The sequence below is a fragment of the Fringilla coelebs genome, assembly GCF_963513975.1.
Source record: "Fringilla coelebs genome assembly, chromosome: 8".
Taxonomy (NCBI): domain Eukaryota; kingdom Metazoa; phylum Chordata; class Aves; order Passeriformes; family Fringillidae; genus Fringilla; species Fringilla coelebs.
Window position 1 is genome coordinate 17,141,660 of NC_140066.1, and position 24,183 is coordinate 17,165,842.

General features: G+C 39.5%; 1 protein-coding gene across 1 annotated transcript; it reads right to left on the reverse strand.

Annotated features, from left to right (window-relative positions):
- Window positions 1-1,568: 1,568 nt before the first annotated feature.
- Window positions 1,569-23,478, reverse strand: HELLS (helicase, lymphoid specific). Its single transcript, XM_084210229.1, has 22 exons — window positions 23,409-23,478; window positions 23,196-23,317; window positions 19,500-19,622; window positions 18,139-18,198; window positions 17,629-17,665; window positions 17,472-17,536; window positions 16,968-17,009; window positions 15,949-16,173; window positions 14,337-14,519; window positions 13,932-14,075; window positions 13,200-13,396; window positions 12,413-12,509; window positions 11,340-11,501; window positions 10,694-10,836; window positions 9,404-9,542; window positions 7,923-8,006; window positions 7,716-7,835; window positions 7,269-7,385; window positions 6,202-6,361; window positions 3,938-4,034; window positions 3,694-3,770; window positions 1,569-2,030 (listed from the first exon to the last, which is right to left on the reverse strand). Exons 1-22 carry the CDS (start codon window positions 23,437-23,439, stop codon window positions 1,933-1,935), a joined length of 2,523 nt encoding a protein of 840 aa, XP_084066355.1. The 5' UTR covers window positions 23,440-23,478; the 3' UTR covers window positions 1,569-1,932.
- Window positions 23,479-24,183: the final 705 nt, after the last annotated feature.

Consider the following 24,183-nt stretch of genomic DNA (forward strand, 5'->3'; position numbering starts at 1 on the left):
GCAGGGTAGATCAGTCTTGAAAAGTTATGTAGGCTGTGTGGGAGCAGCTGTCACTTACTATTGTCTTTAACAAGATTAGGTTGAGATACAGACAGTTTAATAGGGAAAACAAAAGCCACACAGACAAGCTAAGCAAAACAAGGAATTAATTCACTCCTTCCCATGGGCAGGCAGGTGTTCAGCCATCCCCAGGAGAGGCACATGCTGGACTTTGTATTACTCAAGGTAATTGGTAACTGAACAGAAAAATTAGAAACTTTTGTCTTTAGCAATTACCATCAAAATGAGGCTTTCACCAGGCAAAGATCAAAGTCAGCTTACTCATTAACAGTTATCTGTTCCCTTAGAGGTAAGTATAAATATCTCTTGCTACTATAAGATTCCCTTTCCTATCAGGCCAATAGAGTAATTATGACCATGAAGTGAATGAAAACTGGTTTCTGAAGTCTGAGTTGATAGAGGGGGTTTTTTCTGTGTTATCTGTGTTCATGTTAATGAGCACAACTGCAACTGTGACAGTTCCAGCTGCAATTCCATGACTGCATCTGTTAAATGACACATAAAAGACATTTTCACCAACCAAAGCTGAAAGTTTAAAAGCTGCCTGATTCATCCAGTGCTGTGTCCAGTTCTAGGCCCCTTGCTACAAGGACTCTGAGGTGCTAGAGAGTGAGTGTCCAGAGAAAGGTAAGTGTTCTGGTAGGGGAAAGTGCAGAATGTCCCTGTGTGTGTGTGAAAGCCAAGGAGTACTTTCTGGAAAGAGAGCAGTCAAGAGGTAAAGGATATTACATGTGCATTTAACCTAAGGGAGTTAGCTGCCATCATTGCATTGGGACTTTTGAGATGGAGTCCAACCCTTAGCATGGCACTGCTGATCCATCTAAATCATGTCCCCAAGTGCCACATCCACATCTTAAATATTTCCAGGAATGGCAACTGCTGGGCAGCCATTTCCATGAGAAATGGATCGCTTTCCTGGGCAGCCTGTTCCAGTGCTTGAGTCTTTTGGTGAACAAACTTCCTAATATACAATCTCAACCTTTACTAGTGCAACCTGAGGCTATTTCCTCTTGTCCTAGAGCATGTTACTTGGGAAAAAATAGAGCATGTTACTTGTTACAACCTCCTTTCACATCGCTGTAGAGTGGGAAGTTCTCCCTTGCCCAGGCTAAACACCCTCAGCCCCCTCAGTCACTCCAAAACTTCTGCTCCAGACTCTTCAACAGCTTTGTAGCTCCCTACATCTGCTTCAATGGGCAACTCAGCTGCACAGGCTGACCAGCAGTCAACACAGAAGTAATGTCTGCACCAGAAAGATTTAGGCTGTTTTAGGCTCATTGCTTTTTGGCTTCTGTTTTCTGTGTGGGTGTTTTTCTGCTGTTTTGCGGGGTTAGCTTGTTTTTCTTTAAAAGTATGACATTGGCTAATGTGCTAAATAAGTAGGAAAGTGTGAATTAATGGATCAGCTTTGCTTGTTCAAGAAGCCAAGATCCATAGACTTTTAGAACAAAACAGATATTTATTTCATCAAAATAATTCTCAGAAGTTAAAAACAGAAGCTACACAAATGGCTTTAACAAAGGTACATGTTCTCTCCCTTCCAAATAAAACTATAATTGACACCATATTTTAAAAAAACAATCAAAAAACAGGAGTTTAGGACTTCCACAGGAAGATTTTTTTAACAAATTTGCCAGTTTATACCACTGAGTACAAGAACTAGCTGCAAATGTGAAACATGCTCATTTTCTTTATGAAAGCCTACTAAAGCTACCACTATCACCTGCATTATAGTCTAGAACATGTTAAAATTCACTGGAAGAACACAAAGGATTTGAACAAGGCCTTAAGGAAAGTCAGCATGAAGGACCAGCAAGCATAAGTGACATCTCTGGAAGATCTGAAAGACTACTTAGAGGCCACATTTGCATATTAAAACACACATTCTGCATTGGACTCTGATGACTCTTCTAGGACTTTGAAGACACCCATTTTTTCCTTTTTCATTTTTTCAGAGGCCTTCATTTGATCTAAGATTAAAACAAATCAAAGGTCAACAATCAGAGGTGTAGCAGAAAACGGATTTGGAAAACAAGTTGAAAAAACCATTCTGCAGAATTGGAGAACAAGCTAATAAAACAATTTTGCTCCTTCATCAACAGCTGGCTACTAAAATAATTTTTCAGCTGTATGCTTCTAGGAAAAAAATTCCAACATCTCTGGCTAAATGTGAATGGAGAAAAACAGTTCTAAAAGCTGCCTGAACTAGTCTCATTTTCCTGAAAAAAATACTCAGAAAACCTATTTAGTGAAATTACCAGGAGAAACATAAAATTACGGCTCTGATAAGTAATATCCTTTCCAAAAATTCAAGGACCTGAAAACTTGTCTTCTTGGAAATTGCAATCACTTGTGGCCTTTCCAGTGAATACTAAGCTAATGAAGAAGTATTATATTTATATAAATTTAACAATTATGGCTTACCAGGGTGGGAGCTGGAATTTTGCTTTCTAAAGCACTAACTGCAGTTAGCTATAGCAAAAAATTCAGTATATGATGCCAGACTAATATGTTTGTATTAACATTTTTTGACAACTTTATTATAGTAATTTTGATTAGCAGAGCAAAGAAAAAAAAAAAGCAACTATTATAAATATGTTGCACACTAATAAAACAAGATAAACAGCACCTTCTTTAACTTGGAAAGAGAAATCAGATTGTTTCATAGTCTAAACTTGTAAAGATATAGATCTTACTACCCATTCATCAAGAGTAATTTTTTATATTATTAGCCAGTTAACTGAAATAAGCAGCTTTACAGAACAATGCCTTAATTTTTTTTCCTAAATTATCTAAAATATAGCAAAAGTTTCCTAAGGCAAATTAATTTTACACAAACTACACACAGCATACTTATTTAAGGCTAAAATTTTTACTTCTAAATTTTGTCATGACTGGGTTTTTTTCCCTGTATCTACGCTTGGAGTCTTGTTCTGCTGAAGATGTTCAGGGAAACAAGGCATACTAAATCTACTAATCATACAAAAGTATTCCAGATCTATGGACTGGACAAGAATTTTTCCACTCAGCAAAGTTAAGAGTTTTTAAAATAATATCTTGGCCTGATCAAGCACTAGAATTTGCAGACAACCTCAAAAAAAGAGTTGTGGTTTGGATGGGGGGTTTTGCTAAATAGCCAATCCACTGATAAGCCATGGGAACTCTGAAAAGCTTGATTTCTTTCTTCCAAATGTTAGACTTGACTTCTTTCCCCAAAAAATGTTAGATAATGTTAGATAAATGTATTTTGAATTATGGCAGCATCAAAATACATTTTTTAAGCTCGCTGGAATAAATCTTTCCTGAGAATAATTTCTATTTTGATCAATTACAGCAACTCTCCTTGAAAGCTGCTTTGCAGGACACCTCCTAATCTGTGCTTGTCATTCACAGTATGCTCAGGGCACAGCATGCCTGAATGTGGTTTTCTGGAATACTTTTGTCTAAGTTCTGTTATTTCTTTTCCAGCAAACCATATTGAAAATGTCAACAAAGGGACCAAAGGGTCCTTTGTCAAACGGACAACACAGCTGTAGTGAAATGAAGCTTTGGCAGCTTTCTACATATAAAGACTCTTACAAAATACGAATTTACTGCTGAACAGAGTAAAGAAACATGAAAACTCAGACTTACCAATAAGATCACTTCTATCCAAAAGTAACTCTAGATCTTTATCACTGATTACTTTTTCTTTAGATCCTTTAACCTCCCTGTTAAAGAAGAAATAATCTCTCAGTTTTCCCATGTAGCAGAATCCCTAGGACATTCTTTCCTCTGAAGATCCACATACCACTTCATTAGACAAGAGAGCTCTTGACAGCTGCTTGCAAGTTACAAGTTACAAACTCATAGTCCAAGAAATATGAAATCTACATACCTCTCATAGTCTCTGGATTTCAGTAATTCTAACAATTCCTGAGGGTCCAGGCAGCTTTTTGACTGTGCTAGACCAGATTTGCCACCTTTAAACTGATCTGTAGAAAGAATAGATTTTAAGAAAGCACAGAGATTAGAACAAATTACTGTTGAATATCAAAAATACTAGGTTTCATTGTTTTAGTCCCCATGTAAACACACCTTACACTGATAGACTCAGAGGTACATGAAGGTTTGCATGCAGGCCTTTCACTTTCTATAATGTGTATGCATGTAGACATAAATGTAGAATGCAGAAGAACTGATTTAAACACCAACTGAACATGCCCACATGAACACACAGAGCAAAAAAACCAATAGTTCTACTTACAGTAAAAACATTGTAAATAAAGTTATATGGTGGATGCTGAAGTTTGTTCCCTTTGTATTGTAAGCTGGTTAAAACAAAGTAAGTTGTATTAACTAAAGACAGGAAATATGTGAAAAATGTGGTTTGCAGAGAAAACAGCCTCAGTTTAATGAAACAGACAGACAAAGTAATACCCTTGACAGACTGCTTTCTTGAGACTATGCTGGCACCTATTTACAGCAAATCTGGATGTCAGTCCAGCTGTAAAAAACATTACACAAGATTATTACCTAACCAAAGCTGAGCATGAAATCAAGCTCAGCCTTACACATTTCAAGGACACTGGCAAGATTTGCTGTTCTGTGCCAAGTTTTCTCAGTTTTTATCAACATATGTACCCATTTTATTAATGTGTCTTCACTGATTCCTTTCATCCCACTGATGTTCCTTCCTGTACCTTGGCTTCAGAAATCCTCCCTACATCTCTTCCCATCTCCCTTCAAGAACTCTGAGTTTATCTGTAAAGTGCAGTAAGATTCAAGTTCCAGAGCAGACTGAGCTATAGGATTCTCCCCCCCATTAACATCCATAGCACTGACAGACATGCTCCAGGTCCTTTCATGCGTTATGAGTGATGCTGTCTTTCTCTTTTAGCTTTCAGAGTTTCACAACCACATGGTATTAAATCAGTTCCATGCAGGTCTCAAGTTGCCATAATAGGAGTTTCCCAAGCAACTCTCTACAATGCCACAGAAGCACAAGATGGAAAGCCAAAAAAACCCGACGCTTTGTAACAAAATCCAGTTCTTAAGCTCCAGTATTTGTAGTGTATATACCCTACATAGTTTTGTCATTTTCCTTCCTCATTTGCATCTCCTAAGTTCCAACAATTTTTAGATATTCACAATAATCCATAGCATCAGCTTTACATTTACACAATAAATCCAAAGGTTCCTGAAGTGACACCCTTACCTAAGCTGCAAGATTTACAAGTGATACACCAATAGATACCAAGATAAATATTGAACTTATTGCAAAACTAAGGCATTGACACTTGTCTTGCTTCCAGTACAAGTAGTCCCAGTCTCTGTTGCTGTCTTAGTGCATGGCAGTCATCTATTAGAGCCCATTCTGTGCTCCATCTTGCTGCTTGGGTTTTAATTTCAGTTTGGACCATTATCAAATCATTAAAAAAACCAAACCAAACCAAGAAAGTATACTAGTCAACAAAATGCCTAGAAAGAGGCAGCCCTGGCAGTCACACCAAGACAGTAGTGCAAAGAGATTACAAAGAAAAAGGCTAATGCTAGGACAAAGTAATCATCAAAGATAACAGCATCCAGAACCAGAGGCAAACCACAGCTTAAGCTTGACTGTGCAGTAGAGAGGTGTGGCCTTTTTGCCCCTTTATGCCCCCATGGAAAGGCTTTGTTCCCCCTCAATATGATAATACAAGAATGATGAGAAGTTTTTAGCCTCATCTGGAGTTTAATATAAAATTAGTTATTGTTCAGCAGCCAAGTTATAAGAATTGCAATTCTTCAAGTGAGCTTAATGTTTGGAAATTGCTATATATAAGGAGCTGCAGTCCAAATGTCACAAATAGAATAAGCTACAGAAGCAAAGCAGGTTTCCTATAGGATCTGTACAAGAAAAACTTATCTCCAAAAGGGACACTTCAAAGCAATCACATTCTAAAGTCTTTTGAGTATGACAAGCCATATAATCAAGAACACCACAAGAATCACCATTGCTCTGTACATAAAACCAAGCACTGGCCAGTTGTTCAAACAGGACTGGACTTCAGTGGTTATAACACACTGGACAGAGGCAAACAGGATACTGCAATTTGTTACAGCTTGAGATTTAAAGAAGCAACACGTGCTGACATGAAGTCCCAAGAGAAAGATACTAACTTTTATGGATAATCAGCTTCTCCAGCTTCCTCTTGGCAGCAGCTCTCTCCACAATCTTCTGGTCAATAGTATTTGCTGTCACAAGACGATAAACAACTACTGGCTTTGTCTGGCCAATTCTGTGACACCTGTCTTGGGCCTGCAAGTCTGACTGGGGGTTCTGAGCAGATAAAGAAATAAATCAGTAACAATTTAGTTATGTCATTATCCTTTTTTTAAAGGACATACCACATGCAGCCTTTTTAATGGGGAGCTCAGAGTCACTGCAGAAGCAGAAGAGACATGGTTTAACACAACTCCACCACTTTTGAGTCTTAAGCTTATCCATGACAAGCTCTGCTGCTACAGCTGCACAGGCAGAGAAACCCAACCAGCATGGACTGCGCTACTGTAGACTACTACTACAACTTCTGCACTAAGTGCTGCAGTTTTCTACAGATGGACATGGTTAACGTGACAGATTTAGATGATAATTTTAGTTGTAGGTTTGTGTTGGGTTTCTTTGTTAGAAGATAAGAAAAGGTATTTTAAAAGTTTTCAGCCATATCTAAAGCTGAAAATTGCAGCACTGTCTACTAAAATAAAGTGAAGACACAAAAGTCCTCAGTCGTTTCCTTCCCAACCTCCAGATTTACAGAAGGAGCAGAATCCTAGCTAGCTGAAATACATGTGGCAAATCACAGGAAATTCATGGAGCTGGTACTAACATGGCACCTGTTGTAACCAGGGAACCCATAAAAGGTCCACGCACACTCAAATTTAAGTAATAAAAAGAAGGAAATGTATTGACAACACAAAAAAACCCTCCTGCTTTTGGTAACTCAGGGGCAAACTCAGAAACCAGCTCTAATGTTGTATTCAGTAACCCAGGACTTTTCAAATGAGGCTGTATTATTTCACAAACAAAATGTTTGCACATGCTAACATGATACTATTACCTTCATGTAACACCTCATTAAAGTTATAGAAATGGTTTATATCATAATAGGTTTGTAAATGATTATCAAAAGCAGCAAAAGAAAGCATTTTTTGACACCTATCACTAGGTTAACAATCTGTCAACATACCCAGTCACTGTCATATATGATAACTGTGTCTGCCGCAGTTAAGTTAATGCCCAGGCCTCCAGCTCTTGTGCTCACCAAGAACAGGAAGACTTCAGGGTCAGTATTAAATTGATGCATCTGGAAGAGATTTCATCTATTAAAAAAAGTAGATGGACCAAACATAACATGGCTAATGTTTAATGAGACTTGTTTAAAATCACACAAAATACAACACAAGCTGTCAGAGGTTTTAAGAAGCACTGCATTTTAGGCATACCTCAAGGTAATGGTTAGCAGCACACTTTACTGCTTTAGTATTTCTGACATGCAGATACTAAGGCAGAAGACAGTTTTCAGCATAGAGGTGTTTTGCCTATTAAAGGCAAAGTGCTGTGCAAAATCGTATCCCAGTGTCACAGCAAAGGCACAATTTGCTAATGTGCTCACAGGACATGCCCATCTACTTACATTTTCTTCTCTCTCCGAGTAGGACATAGAGCCATCCAGTCGACTGAATTTGAAATTTCTCAGGTAACAGTAATCCATCAAAATGTCAAGCATCATAGTCATTTGTGAGAACAACAAGACCTACAAAACCAGAAAGATTCCTTAATAACATTTTTTGTTCCTAAGGAGATGACTGTATCTCATCCCTCCAGTAATCTTCAGCTTTACCTTATGTCCTCTCTTTTTAAGTTCTGGGAGCATTCGGTCCAAGAGTAGAAACTTGCCTGAATTCTTTACTAGATCTTCATCAACCTTGGAACAGGGAAGAGGGGATCATATATTAGGAGGGAAGGAGACCAATGGTGTCCCAACTCAGAAGCATCAATAAAAGCTCTCTGAAATCTCACTGAAACAAGTGTGCATCATTTTCTTAACTAAAAGCTTTACCATTGGAAGTGATGTTAATTTAAGCAAACAACACTGAATCACTTAAATCATAATGAAACTAAATTGAACTCCACCATTTCATATGCCCAAATAGTTATTCTTTTTAACTAATTAGTTTTCACTCCATTTCTGGAAGGAGAAACTCTCATGTTGTTAACGTTTCCTCATGGAATAGCGCTCGCCGTTTCTTTCCCAGTTTGTAATTAAGACACAAGGCTTCCCCCTACTGGACACAGAGAGGCACTGCTGAACAAGTTATTACACACCAGCCAAGCCGTAGAAATTCACTGCAAGTTTTCACACTGCTGCCTTAAACCCCTCTTCAAGAGACCTTGCTAGATCTAATTCTTGCCATGGGCTAAGGGCAGGGAAATAGAAACTTCTAAGGTCTGAAACATACAGCAGCCACTGCGGTAATTAGGAATACATCCTCCTGAGCAAGTACTAACTCCTGTGGGTGGTGTCAGCTGTCAAACAGTCTCCATTTTCAACACACTAACCTCCCCACTAACCTGGGGAATCTGCTTTTTATGCATTGACTTTACATTGATACACTTCAACAGCATACCCTTGAGTACAGCAGGCTCTGTTATCACTCACCAAATAGGAAACATGACTACACATACCTACATCTACATTTAGAATGTGCAAGCAACTTCCAGCTCTTTAAAATTCTTTCAATTCAAATTATTTCATACTTTCCTGTATTTCCATCTGCTTTGTGTAGATTAAACTACCACCTGGTCTTTGTGATATAACTTGGATTTTTTCCCTTTTGAGAAAATATGCTGTATTCTCTGAACAGATGACTGTTGTATTTGGTACAGTTCTTCAACAACTCACACTTAAATGTTACCACTACACCTCCTGCAGCGTGTACAATTTACTTCATGAACAGCTCACCAAGGTTAGCATTTGTTTTGAAAAATAACCCTGGTGAGGAGACCTTGAGGCAGCCCCTAAAGCACCTGGAGTCAACGGAAGCCAGCAACTCTGAATAACTCTCCACCAGCGGAAGAGTGCTGTCACAATGAAGAACACCATGGCATCAGTGTGCAAAGGTTGAATGGGCACAGCAGCTGAACAGGTCCCTGCTACTGCTGCTACAGAAGTTTCAAATAATGATTCAGTATACTGCTGGAATTCAATAGCAGGCGTATGCCAAATACATTGAAAAGGTCATTCGTTACTGCCATCAGCTCCCAGTCTATTGCTTTTTAATGCCTGGAACAAATTTTCTCTAATGCTTTTAAAATGTGTACCTTGAATTGCTGTGTCGCAGGATCCAAAGGATACTCAATAAGATAGGGGTGATTACAACACTTCCTCAATAACATCATAATATTCTGCAGTTTAAGGTTCACCTCTGAATCCATGGGAATGCTCACTTCTACCACTGGCCTTGAAAAGACACAACATCTTATTAGTACTTAAAGTGTCCCCTTATTATGCTATAAATATTTGAGTGAAAAAAAACCCTACAACAAAATCAAACAACGGATTCACATGCTGTGATGTGCTCAAAATCCCTTATAGTCCGTAAAGCTATTACCAGACAAAACTTTTTAGAGTGGCACACTTGGCAACGAAAGCATAACTGTTTGCCATAATTGATTTAAGAGCAGTCAGGAGTAATTAGAAGCATAATTTGACTCATGCAAGTCACCCAGCAGAAAAGTGAACAGAAGCAAGCCCTCACCAGACCACAGGGTCAGATTTCTTGGGGAGCACTACCCAAGATGTTCCAGAATCAGCTGTCTGCCTATCCCAATTTGGCTACACTGCAGAAATCACAATGAATACAGCTATTTAGCTCTTCTACATGTAAATACTGTCTCCAATATAAAGGATCCATGCATACTATAAATCTAACACAAACATAGATTTAATTGTCTGTTCTCAGAGGCTACCTAGACTAGAACTAGACTAGAATAAAAATCTAGCAAAATAAACACTTTTCAACCTGAAGAACCTCCTCATGCCCAAGGGACTTTCAACCAATTTAGAGCCACCAACAGAAGGAAAAGTGGAGGATATTTATAGTGACACTATTTGTCTTTCCAAGCAACTGCTATGCATGATGAGGCCCTTCTCTCCTGCGGATGGCTGAACACCCGCCTGCCCATGGGAAGCACTGAATTAATTCCTTGTTTTCCTTTGCCCGCATGTGCAGCTTTTGCCTTCCCTACTAAACTATCTTTATCTCAAACCACACGTTTTCCAGCTTTTACCCTTCTGATTCTTTCCCCAATCCCACTGATAGAGTTGTGAGTGAGCAGCTGTGTGGTGCTTGGCTGCTGCCTCGGGTTAAACCACAATAGCGTCCTGAAGTTAACTGCAACTCTAATGAGCCAGTGAGTGATGGCACAATAATCACTGCTATCATGGCTCAGTGAATACCAGGTAAAATCAAAGAAACAAACCATAAAGCTACAAGGATTGTGAACCACAAAATGCCATTCTTCCTGATCAATTTCAGTAAGCAAAGCTGGAAGCAAACTAAGAGGGAAGATAGACAGTACAAGAAAAAAAAAATCATTCAAGATAGGCACCTCTCTTTTTCTACTTCCTCTTGCATTTTGCTGATTAATTTTTCCAAGTCATCAGGCGAACCATTATGTTCTTCACAATAATCAACCACTTTCCGACTACGGCGTTTTGGTCGGCCTGTAGAGCTCAACTCAACTACTTCTTCCTGTGGGAAATGAGAACATTGCCATCAACAGCAGCCAGCTTCAGAATCAAAGGCCTGTGCTGATCCAAGAATTCTCAAAACTGAAAAGAGGCCTCAGTAATGTGCATCATGCAACACTTATTTACACTCAGCAGCTTAAATTTTGGCTATGTAAAATATGCAGCTGAATTGTAAAGGTCTAGAACTGTAGATTTTGAAACTTTGTTTGATTTTAGAAGCTACATTCATACCTTACTGATTCTAAGCTGAAACTGTTAACTCTATGGAAACAGTGCTCTTTCCCTCCCAAGCTACAAGTAATCAAGAACATACATTTACATTTATATTGTTTTAGTTCGGTGCCACAGGCCTATCACAGTAATTGCTGCTATTGAAATAGATAGCAAATACATCAGACTAAAAATTTAAGAATAAAAGCAGGTTTAGTTACAATGGTAGCAATATGATTTTGCATACAAACTATTACAAGCAAGCACATTCCTAACATCCTTATCAGCAGCTACCTCATTATTTCCAAACAGTTTCTGAATGGTGCGATTGACAATGGCGGTATAGAAAGTTTCCTGCTTCTTTGCCAGCGGTGCATACACCACAACTTCTCGTTTAGGAGGAACCTCAAGAGCAACATCTGATTTCAGCCTTCTCAGTAAGAATGGTGTCAGAATCTGAAATGGTGAGCAGATGCTACAATTACTCAAAGCTGTCAACACAGCTAGTTTAGAACAAAGAAAACAAGACAACACAGAAGCAGGCCTACTGATGAAACACTATTTTGCCATTTAAAGCAAGAGAGTTAATTTGCACATATATTTAGTTCTTTAATACATATGCCTACTCAACATTTTCACGCACATGCTGGTACTAACATGTGTTGAAACACACCCCTTAACATTTAAAAAATTCTGAAGGGCTTAGTAGGGTTGCAGCAGTAACTACGTTACAGACCTTTCTTACAAATTCCAATAACTGAAAGTAATCTTAATAAAAACTGCTCATATTGTTTGTTATGTTTCTTAAATCAAGTTTTTCTGAAAATGCTCAAAACCTTTAACCAAAATAAATTGTCATCAATAATTATACATAAAAGATTCAGTTTAGATCCCTCACCAGCAGCTTATAATGGAAAAATGATAGGTCTGTAAGCATTTACTTCCACACACTCTCTTAAAAAAGAGCTTTAACTGTAAATTTGAACACAGCCATATTATATAACTAGTTTGTCAAAAGGTACTCTGTTCAACACCTAAAAGCGACATAAGTTATCTTTCAACAAAATAAATACACTGATTAAATCTCTTGGTAAATTGAAGTCTGTAACTGCAATTAAGTTAAACTAAATACAGTTCCAAGAATAAAAATGAGTGGCTATGAAAGAGATACATTGGTCCTTCAGCATTTGTAAGTACTGCGAAGATTGAAAAGAACCCTACAAGTCTCAGGAAGTCCAGAAGTGCCACAATAAAAACCTCAGACCAAAATTCAGCATCACAAACAAGATTTTGACATACTTCAGGACATGAATGGTCAATGTTACAACTATATCATAAAATATACAAAATGAAGGATAAATGAAAACCTGATGCAGCATATGCAAGATGTTTTGCTCCCTTTCTTTAGCAATAATATCTTCAGCAGTTTCTGTAATGCTGGTAATATCAAACCAGGATTCAAAGCTATAAAAACAAAGCAAGGATAAAAATAGCTTACTAAAATAATGAAGAATAAGAGCTACGAAGTATCTATTGTTCTCTTATCCTATGATTAAAAAAAAAAAAATAAAGCATTCACATCCATCATGAATAGAAGGTGTATCGGAGGAATTTCTGAAATATACCTGTCAATTCAGAAGCTTGAGGTTTTATGTGGTGTGTAAAAATACTTGTACTAGTTGGAATATTCATTATTATCTATTACATTCCATCTAGGTTATAGCTTTTTCCAAAAATTAGTCAAAACACTCTTTTGGCAGTGCTCTTCCACCTGACCCCCTACTGCTGCAGAGAAGGATCTGTGGGTCTTGTGCCTGCCAGCCCCACACAGCTTCATCCAACACCTTTGAGAATCTCCAAAAAATAGCACCAGGCATTTGTGATAAAACAAATGTCTCTCACCACTAATGTTTATGTCTTAGCTCACAGCTGAGCTTCCACTATCTAGGGAGACAATTAATTCCTTCCTTTCTGAAACAACTAAGTGTGAGGCAAGACACATTTCAAAGCCTTTGCCACCAAATAATCATACTGGAATTACAACTATACCATAAAAACAACTCTTCACATGCTGATAAGTTTAATAATTAAGGAGTCATAATACTACTCAAACAGAACAAACAGAATAGTTTCCATTATCAGACTGCAACCTACCTTTTCAAATCATCAAACACATCTGGCAACAGGAAGTTAAGCAATGACCAAAGCTCTGCCAAGTTGTTTTGCAGGGGAGTACCAGTCAACAGGAGTTTATTGTCTGCATTAAATCGCTTCAATTCTCTGATAAGGCGGCAGTTCATATTTTTAATCCTGTGACCTTCATCTACTATGAGGTACTTCCAGTAGCAGCTCTATGAAAATAAAGGGTATTTCAGTAAATTTTAGCTCTATTCCATCAAAACAGGTGTAAGATTAATTAAGAAGCAATAATACTGTTTGATACTGCCTGTTACAAAGGTTCTATTTACTGTTTTTCACTCTGCCAGACTAATAGAGCTGAGCCCAAACAGTGAATGCCACACATCTGCTTCATGTGACTGCCTTTCAGAAAGCTCAGTTGGTTAAAACTTCTACAAGAAACTCCTCTCTCCTGCTGAAATTACCACTGTGATGTTAATCACAATATTTATACACTAAGTATAGTTCTTGCTCTAAAAGTCCTTAATCATCACCTACAGGAAGGTTACAAAAAGAGCAGGTCTGTTTGAAGAACTTAAAGCATTAAATTGCAGAGCTACTACTACCAAGGAAACAGACGTGAATGCCAATATACATGCTACAGTATGAAACTTACTGTTCAGGCAGCATGTGGGTTTACTGTGCTCAAAAGCACTGCTATCAGTACTGAGGCACAACACAGTCCTAGGGCTAAGAGAACTTGGGTACCTGCAGGGCACTTCTGTCTCGCATTGCTATTTCAAAGGAAGTAATGACCACCGGGTAGATTTGCAGTGATCCTTGTCTTCCGCGTATTTTACGAACCAGTTTACGACGCTCCTGCTGAGCTCCATGATAGAGCATTAGTGGAATCTGTAAAAAAAGAGGTTACAAGTCAGGACTATGATGCCCATTTTAAGCTAATGGGAGGACAGTAGAAACACTGAGATCTCTTATAAGAAGGTTGTAAATACATAGTAAGTCACAGCACAGTTTGTAGTAACCACATAAACAACAACAATTAAAATGATATTCTATATAGAGAAAGCTTCAAGGCAAAGAATTAGAATAGAAATGAAACAATTTGTGCTTTTAAACCTAAAGAAAAAGAAGAAAAGTCTTAATTTCTTTTACCTCTGGAGTAAATCTCTTGAATTCAGACATCCAGTTTGGAAGAGTAGACAAAGGACCACATACTAAGAATGGACCAGGGACCCCTCGCTCCACCATCAGTGCTATTGTTGCAATACACTGGATTGTCTTCCCCAGCCCCATTTCATCAGCTAAAATGCCATTAATACCATTTTCCCAAAGCATCTGCATATTAAAAAAAAATAGTAAATGCAAAATAATCAAAACACATTTGAAAAAACAAAGACCTTTAGGAATGTAACATCTGTGGAAATGCTCTACTAGGCCCATTTTATACTACAGATGAAGATGATTCTATTATAAAAATAAATACAAGTATCTTGTAAATGCTGGATATTCTCATGTAGATGTACGCACTCCTAGCCAACTACATGCCTGACTAGGGCACAAAAACCAGAACAGTTTCAAAGGAAAGTACATAATTTAGTGTTGCAGGAGAAGGCACTTTAACTGCAAGTACAGCTCGCATTACCTAAGGCTCTACTCATCCCAGTTTTGAAACTTCACTTAGTTCTGCCTTCCAAAAGACGAAATGACTGTGCTGACATTTCAGTGGTATCTATTCAAGCAGCTTCTGTAGGCATGGAGCTCCTGTAGCTACCTCACCACAAGAAAAAGGTGCACTTCCTGGCTAACACAGGCACCTGCTCCAGCCAAAGTTCTTTGTGCAGACACTGCCTACTCTGATAAACTCCAGAGCAACCTCTCACAAAAAAACAGAAAGACACAGAATTGCTCTTTGGCCACTCTCTACTATTTAATAAAGACACATAAAAAGGTTATTATAACTGGGGGCCTGACTAAGGAAACTGGTTTTCCTTTCAGAAGAGGCCTGTCTTCACTAGGCACTTTCCAGTAACAGAAGTGAGTGAGCAATTTTAGTGGCACTCACTTGAGTCTAAGGCTGTTGAAACAGACTGTGTATGCTTGTAGGGAGAAAAAACAGAAAGAAAAAATCTAAACAAAATATGAGATCAGCAGCAGAACTAAAATGTTTTGATTCTTATGTATTTTAAATTTGGCTTGCATGCTGAAACAGGTGGAATTTAAAAATGTATATGCGTAATTTTGATGGCAAATTCCTATAGCTTTTTATTTCAGAAGCTAAAGACATAACTAGTAATATTAGCACAGTGTGTTAAAAATGTTAAGACTCCAAGATACAGAGAATGAAAATTCATCTGTGTCAAACCTGCAAAGGTAACAGGTCTTTGAATACCTTTGGGCTAGGTATTGAAGCCCTTGAGAGAAACAAATAAGGCTGTTCCTCAGTAGGGTGTATAGTCCTGCTTTCACAAACTTTGTAAGGAGAGGTTGAATTGAACAAGAAAACAAATGTTAAAAGATGGAGAACACCAGACAGAAAATCTATAAAGAAAGGCTTAGAAACACCAATGTTCTTCCCACACTGAAACATTTTATTTGCTGTTTGACAACTTTTTCATAACACCAGTTTCTTGTACCATGAAAGATCATAACTCTCTCCTCTTCACCTTCCCTGTACCAACTGAGATCATAGACTTCTAATATGTCTTCCCCTCCACACCAGTTTGCAATCAGCAGGAATTCTGATCAAATTCAATTGCATCCATACCCTTAGCCACTCCATGCCTTCCACTTGGTACCACCTCATTACACCACCAGTAAAAATCTTTGGCTGTTGAAAAGGCACTGGTTGTCCATTAAATTTTCGCACTGGATCGAGAAATTGCTTGGCACTGAGTCGTACAGCTTGACACAACCTGTCCTTAATGACACTATTTGAGTCTCCATTTTTCTGCAGGTCTTCTGGATGCAGGCTGTCAGCAGAGCTTTCATCCTGTAGAAGGAAGGTCAAGGAGCATAAGACAAGTGCAATGCACATCAAAGCCTGCTAAGACATACTTCTTCCCAATTAACACCAGCTTTAATGTGCAGTGAAATAATTCAGTCTCTGACACAAAGATTTCGAGTCAACTGTCAACTCAAGAGTAGACTTTGTTCTCCCTTAGAATTCAAGAGCAGTGACAGCTACTGAAGCGATTTGGCTTATGATTTTCTACCCATAACAGTAAACAGACTTAAAACTTTCCTCACAGAGGCTGGCATTCAATGCAGCAATTTCCCTTCTGTAAGCAGAAGGGCTTTCCTTTCTGTAAGCTGTTCTAATGTTAGGAAGCAATTCACACTGTGCACGCAGCTCTGGAACTACTGAAGCAAAAAAGAGACATTTGACTGCTTAAAAATTACTGGTTATCATAAAAATTACTGACTGTTATCTCCACATTTGACTGCTTAAAAATTACTGGTTTTAAGTCTTAAACACCAACACAAATATTTTTAAAATAAATTCCTATTTCCTTTATTTCTGAAGCTACTAGCAATCTATAAAGTATAAATACCTTCAAACTAGGTTTTTAAAAAAACAAATTAAAAGTTTTCAGCTTGGATTTCTGAAATAAGTATTTAAGTGCACTCATTTATACCACCTTTCTAAACTTTAATTCAGGACTTCAATACCTAGCAAAGATATTTATTTACAGGTAAAGTTTAGGGATATACTACAAAATATAAAAAGCCCTCCCTCCCTTTGGGCTTAGCACTCATAAACTGCAATAATATGTGTCAACATACCTGATTTTCCGCTTTACTTTTTTTTGCCACTGACAATATTTCCTGGAAACAAACAGGGGGAAAAAAAAACATGCTTATGCGCTTTTCAACCTTAAAGGCTACTGTAATTTGTATTTCATGTAATGTCTTCATTTATCTTTTAATCTGGATATACTTTAAAAAGCTTTACATACAAAATCATTAATCATACAAGTGATTCTAAAACAAGACCACACACCAAGTAATACATTTCAATTACAAAGGGTAGCTGAAAATTCAATTGGACACATAGACTCTTCACAAGCTTGCCTCCCTAAAGACTTGAAAAAACAAAAGAGTACCCAACATCTACAGCTGTGACAACACTGCTTGTTACATACATCTTTGGTCACAGACTGATGGCTGATAATATCTGGTAGCAATACATGAGAATGGAGTGCTCTAAAATACAGATGTCACAGAAACTGGCTCACCAATTAAAAGTGCTACAAAAATCCAGACACTCTATTTATAGTTAGGGCATACCTCTTTGGACATAATTTCTGATATGTTGTATGTCCCATCTTCTCTTCCTCTTTTCTTTTTTGCACCTGTAAAATAATATTCGAGTTTATATAATGCATCAAACATTAAGGAAATCAAACCCACCAGTACTGAAAAAAGGCAAAGCCTAATACATTACCTGATTTCTCCTCTTTGCCATCAACTGGGTTTTGACCCTAGAAAATAACCACAGAAAGAGGTTCATCATCTTATGTATCTCTATAATGACACAGACAAAAACGTGTAATCAGACTCCTACCATTACCTTCTTGAAACATTTCTACTACTAAATAGTTTTCAAAAATACAGCAAAAGAAAAAAATTCCTGCTTATTTTTTCTTGTTCCTTATTCACTATTTTGGCTGAACAAACAATCATTGCTAAAACAAAAATCTCCTTAAAGACAAACTGAAACCATTTTTTCTAATAATAATTAGTCAAAAACATTCCCTAAAAATTACTGTCATGGTATACAACTTTTAAGCACTTTCAAACAGTCTTACTACAGTTAAAATAAATATGGTATATTAGATAGATCCTGCAAGACAAATACTGGACAAACTTACTTATTTTACTTACCTTGGTCAAAACATTGTTATTTCTCAGACTCTTATTTAGAAAGTTGCATAAAGTAGCTACTTAATCTTACCTTGGCCGATTTTAACATCATCTCTCTCTTTTTTTCTAACTTCTCTTTCCTCCGCTGTTCCTAAACAAAATAAAAACCACACATGCAATTCTTACCTTTCCATAATACCCACAAGAGTACTAATCCACTACAGAAGCGATAGATTACTTGCTAATTCTGAGTTCCATGTACTCTGTGGACATTGTTTTTGCAACCCCACTAAGTTTGTTCTAGTGTAGTTTAAAACAATAAAGCAAAATTTTGACAAGAAAGTGCCACTGCTCTAAATTGCTTCTCAGTAAATACTTTAAACACTTAAATACAGTAATTTAGAAAGATTTCAACAAAAATATTCCCAACTGCAAACTCCTGAAGATTAAATCTACTGCAGTAAGTTTTCCATTTATCCAACTTATACATACTACATATTCACTGCAGAACAGACAGCAGCGTAAGTAGCCTAGAATGCCTTTAACAAAGACGTGCTTTCAAGTCTTGAAGAACTTAAGATTTTTCATTCCATCTCTTTGATTGCTGAAGTAAAAGCAGAAGGATCCCAAAGAAAGAGTAGAAGACCTTGGTATTTATCAGATGGAGCAAGATTTAGTACTGAAATACACATTCTAGCAACACAATAACCATGAATTCGAGCTGACAGTTCAACTAGAGAAATATTTTGAAGAGAAGGTTCCTGCAGTCTATCAGTGTCCCTTCACAGAAAATGTTGTTGTTCTTAGTATTTTCCTGCTTTTCCCTCTCTCTCAAGAATAAAATCTTGCAAGCTTGTTCAGAAACGTAAAGTCAAGACTAAGCTAGGTATGAACTCAGTAGCCCATGGATTAAAAAAAAAGAAGACACGAAACACTGTTTTATGGAAACTCTTGTTTGGGAACAGCATGGCCTCAGGTCACTGTAATTTACCGATTTGTTTGAGGGAGGCCTAAGTTAGCATCTTGAAGGTACACCTCATCCTCAGCTTTCAGTTAATAACACAAACAGGCTACTCACCTTCCTACTTGTCAGTTCTTTGCACCTTCTATCCTCCCTCCATGTTTTCAAGCTCCCTTTAACTTCCGTTCTTATTTGAAATACTTACTCTGCTTTCTTTGCACTCAGGCCAAAAGAACAGTAAAGGCATTAGTGCCACCTTTACACTGTGACTTAAAATTATAATTCACATTCTTCCATGTCTGATTCATTTTTTAATTCATAGAACAAATTCTGAGCACTACATAAAGCATCATGTAATTCCTGTGTACTAGGTTCCATTAATGTTACTAATGCAATCTTAAAAACATTTTTACTTCAAACAGCTGGATGGAAAAAAAACCTCAAACAGACAGTAGCTTAAGAATTCCCAGTGCAGACAAGAACACACCTACCTCTAGCTGCTGCTGTTCCATTTTGGTTAGCAAGAATTTGGAATAGATGTTGCTTTTTTCAAGCAAATGTTGAAGCCTTTTATAGCGCATTTCACTTGATTCCCTGTCCCAAGAAGTCCGAGCCTGGCCAACAAAAAGACAGGTCAATCATTTACAGATACAGTTGAGATTATACTGAAGAACCATTGCTTGTGTTAAAAGCATTAACTCTGAAGTGCCTCACACACAGACCCATTTCCTTTCAGCCATCATACTCTATGATGTGTGACTGTATGGACTCACACGTAGCTATGAAGTGTTCTAAGGAAGTAACTGAGGGTTGCAGTCACTTGCACATGCACCATACACACCCCTGGTATAGCAGCACTTGGCATTCAAGGACTCAGAGATGCCTCAACTCGAAGGCAAAAATTAAACCTCAGTTTATTTGTAGTCTGCAAAATTTTTGAGGAAAAAACCCAACCTGGCAAATTTCGGCACAGCTTCCCTAGTATTATTATATCCCTTCACGGACATTTACACCAAGTTAGTTTCTCATGAAGAACAAGACATACAGACAGCTACAAAACTATCACACACTATCACACAGTTTTACAGAGCTCAAGTCAATTGCCAATACGAAAACAGTAACTTCTATTCACTTTGCTTACAAAATCCACACATGCTTTTGAAAGTAACTGCTGCTGAATTAGTCAGGGCCAGGGCTGTGCATTCAGAAGTTTGCAAATTACTCTTTAAAACTTGTATCGAGACACTCCCAAAAAGTAAAAAACAATCATCCCTCTGCATTCATCTAACACTGTCTGAAAAGCCGAGACACCAAACAAGTCACAGAATCATTTCGTTTGGAAAAGACCCAAGATCACGAGTCCAAGCATTAACCAGCACTGCCAAGTTACCACTAAACCACTGCACTAAGGATGCCTCGAAGTGCGACATCTCCGCGCTTTTTGAGTGCTGCTTCCACTGTTTCCCCCAGGCTGTGTCTCAGTGCTTCATCACCCCTTCAGTGAAGAAATTTTCCAAGAATGGCCCATCTAAACTTCCCCTGGCTCAACTTGAGGATGTTTCCTCTGTCTATTGCTCGTTACCTGGAAGAAGAGACAGCCATTCCCCCCTCCTCTACAATAGTTGTAGAGTGAAAAGTTTTAAATTAGCATCTGCAAGAGAAACCCAGAGCACAAGGTGCAGAGCTTTACAAGATGCTTATCTATGTCACTGCCTTCAAAAGAAACACAGCGGGAAGGGCATGCTAAGACTCAGAAAAACAAGGGATTCTTCTGAAACTAAATACACTAATAGCAAGGCAAGGAAATGGGATATTTCCTGAATCATGGGACACACTGTGAAACACTGAAAAGGTGGAGAATATATCTGTCCCCCCAGAAATCAAAACTTGATTTTCTCCAAGGAATTCCAACCAGGTAGCAATCACCATGTTCTTTTAAGAGAGGAAGATCTATTCCCACAATTTCTCTAGCGGAGGAGATTGCATTCTCGTGATTTTCTTTGCTTCTGCTCTCCCCAGTCCAGGTTTTTACCTTCAGATGACAAGTATCTGAGCTCAGAAAGATCAACTCTTGATGGCAATGCCAAAAGAGAATATAATTAAAACTAACCTACTTTTTCAGCAAACTGCTATTGCTCACTTTTTACTGGAGTGAACACAGCATTCTTATTTAGCCAAACTGAGGGACTGTTTCCTCGACCAACTTCAAAAATTTCAAGCGGAAAAAAGAAAACTCAAAGATGAACAGCACTTTATTGACATCTCACTGTGCCTGACTCAAGCCTTAAAGCCTTATGACAGCGGTTTTTCTCCCTTTTTTGACTGAAAAGGTCAGAACCTTGCCACTCTTCGTCACCACGCTACATTCACACATATTTGCACAGCGGTATTTCACCATTAACCCTCAAAAAGAACTGACAGCTCCTTTGCTGAACTGCTGTACAGATCACCTGGCAGGGGGTTTGCCGAAGTGACAAGCATAGGAAACACGGAAGCTGCCTCCCAGTAAGCCTGTGGTAACTACAGGAGTAAATCCCCTTGGTCTGACTGGCTTCTGACTGCACAGGGAAAAGGTGATAAAGCATACAGGGCAATGGAGCTATATTCTTGCTAGAGGTAAGTCCTGTAGATTCTCAAGAAATGGAGAATACAAAAAACCCCACACTGCAACATCATTACAGAAGTGGTCCTTGTGAAAGAAATTAAAATTTAAAGTTTTTTTTCTCAATAGTTCCTGTGCAATGAGAAAGTTTGCTCTACAAAGGTTTTCTTTTTCTCCTTACCTTCAAGAAGTATTACCTCCAAATTTTTAGTTGCTAGTCTAATCAAGGAACACCTGAAGTTCCAACATGCTACCTCATCACTTACAGTCTGCAACAAAGAATATTATGAGACTTCTGGGAGAATCGATATTCTTTTCTAACTACAGTATCACAAAATAATGCATCATCAAAACATACCTTTATAAAACCTAGCTTGTCTTGCTTGGAGTAAGGAAAAAAGAGCAATCAAAATTAGTTCCAGGCCTTAGAGACTGGTATTTTTCAGGTCCTTAGAAGAATGTGTCCATTTAAGATAGGGAAAAAAAACCCATCATCTGATTTCTGTATTATATAGTTCCTTGAACATCTTGAGATCTATAAGGTCCCTTACAACCCAAACCATTCTGTGATTCCTTAGAATACAATTCCCCAAAAAGCATTCAAGAGAACAGTTCCTTCAAGCTTCTATTTCCTTATGTCTGAAACACAACACAAATTATCATGTTATCAGAATACTATATAATGGATCAGCACAGGTCTAGAAGCACCATGCTCTCATATCCAAAACAGACTGGTGTTTAACATCAACGCTTGAGAACATTCTCAGCAAGGGGGAAATGTAGCATAGTAACGATGACATCACTTGCGGTGGGAGGTACCATTTCCCAAAGCATTCTACTTCCTGTAACACAGGCAAACCAAGGTACACAAACCAAACATCGCCTCCCGGTTTGCTCACGCGTCTGCTTCTCCTGGCAACAATGCCAGGTCACAGGCAGATCCCGCTCAACTGTGTGCAGAGAAGAGCAGGAGTGCAGACCAAGACTGTGGCATAAACCTGGTCCTTGTTAGCTGGGCTTTCTCAGCTAGACTACTTCATCAGTTCTGCATAAACTATACCTGCTACTGAAAGAAACACATAACCAGGCTTCTTCTGGAAAGGATCTGCAGAACTCTACTCAAGCCGTTTGGCTGGTGAGCTTGTTTTAACCGAAGAGGGAAAGAAGTGTTATGTACACTTTGAGAAACAAAACCAGAAAAGTTTTGTCTTTAATGTTTCAGACAGATATTCAAAAGAATGCGAACTTACTATCCTTTTAAAAATCAGCCCACTTTATAGGCATTATACCTCACATTTTTAGACTCAGAACGACAGAAGCAAAGACGTAATCTTCCCACTGCAAATTTCAATGCATATAAAATGCAGAAGGGTTCTCCCTAAGAGCAAGAGTTCCCCGGTAGCCTTTAAAAACAAAAAGAAAAATAAAGGCCCCCGGTGGATGATCAAAAGGCGCTATACACCACAGTACGGCCTTTATCAGCCCCTCACGTTTGTTTGTTTTGAAACCGAAGGAGCTGCACGGCCCCGGCCCCCAGGCACCCCGACAAACCCCGGAGCCCGCGGAGACCCCTGCCGCCCCTCACCTTCTCCAGCATCTGCCGCTCCTGCTCCAGCCCCGCCGCCTCCAACTGCTCCTCTTCCTTCAGCATGGCCGGCGTGATCACCACCGCCTCTGCCTGGTCCCCCATCTCGGCTCTCAGCGGTTCTGCAAGGAGCGCACGGTTACCCGCGGTTACCCGCAGTTACTCGCAGTTACTCGCGGTCACCCCGGGCCGTGCCCCGCGGCCGCCCCTCACCGCTGCCGCTGCCCGAGTTACGGGCGGGCATTGCCCCGCCGCGGCCCCGCTCCCGCGCGCGCCGCCTCACCGCCCGCCTCGCGAGAACAAAAACCGCGCGCTGCCCAAGCCGCGCGAGAGGTGGCGCCGTTCTCGCGAGGCCGCCGGCTCCGCCCGCCGGGCCCGTCCCGGCCCCTGTCAGGCTGCGGGCGCGGCGGGCCCCGGGCGCGCCGTTCCCCTTGGGATGGGCTGCCAAGGGAGCCGGGGGAGTAACCCTCCCTGCGGGTGTTTGTGGAAAGACTGCTTGTGGCACTTGGTGCCATGGTCCAGCTGACGGCGTGGACTCGATGATCCCATCGGAGGGGTTCTGTGGTTCTGTCCCGCTCCCCTCCGCCGGTGCCCGTCGCTGCAGCGGCAGCTGGAGAGCGGGACATAGCGCGGGCTGCCCGGCCCCAGCCCCAGCCCGGCCCCGGCCCCAGCCCCAGCCCGGCCCCGGCCCGGGGGCTCCCCGGGCGCTGCTGGCTGTGCCACGAGGGGGCAGCGGAGCGCTGGGATCCCGGGCGGGAGCGCGCTGCCCCAGCCGGCGGGAAACCCAAATCCGACACTGCGTTACAATAAATATTTCCAGTGTTCAGAACGCAGACATTGTCGCTCCACGTCAATAACACACAAGCTGTCAAAATAACAGGGCTTATCGCTTCAGATGCTGTGCTGGTAATTTTCTACGCCTATTTGTCAAATTAATCACTATTTTAAACTTACTGCATGCATGAGGTGACCAGCGCCGGGAGACCTG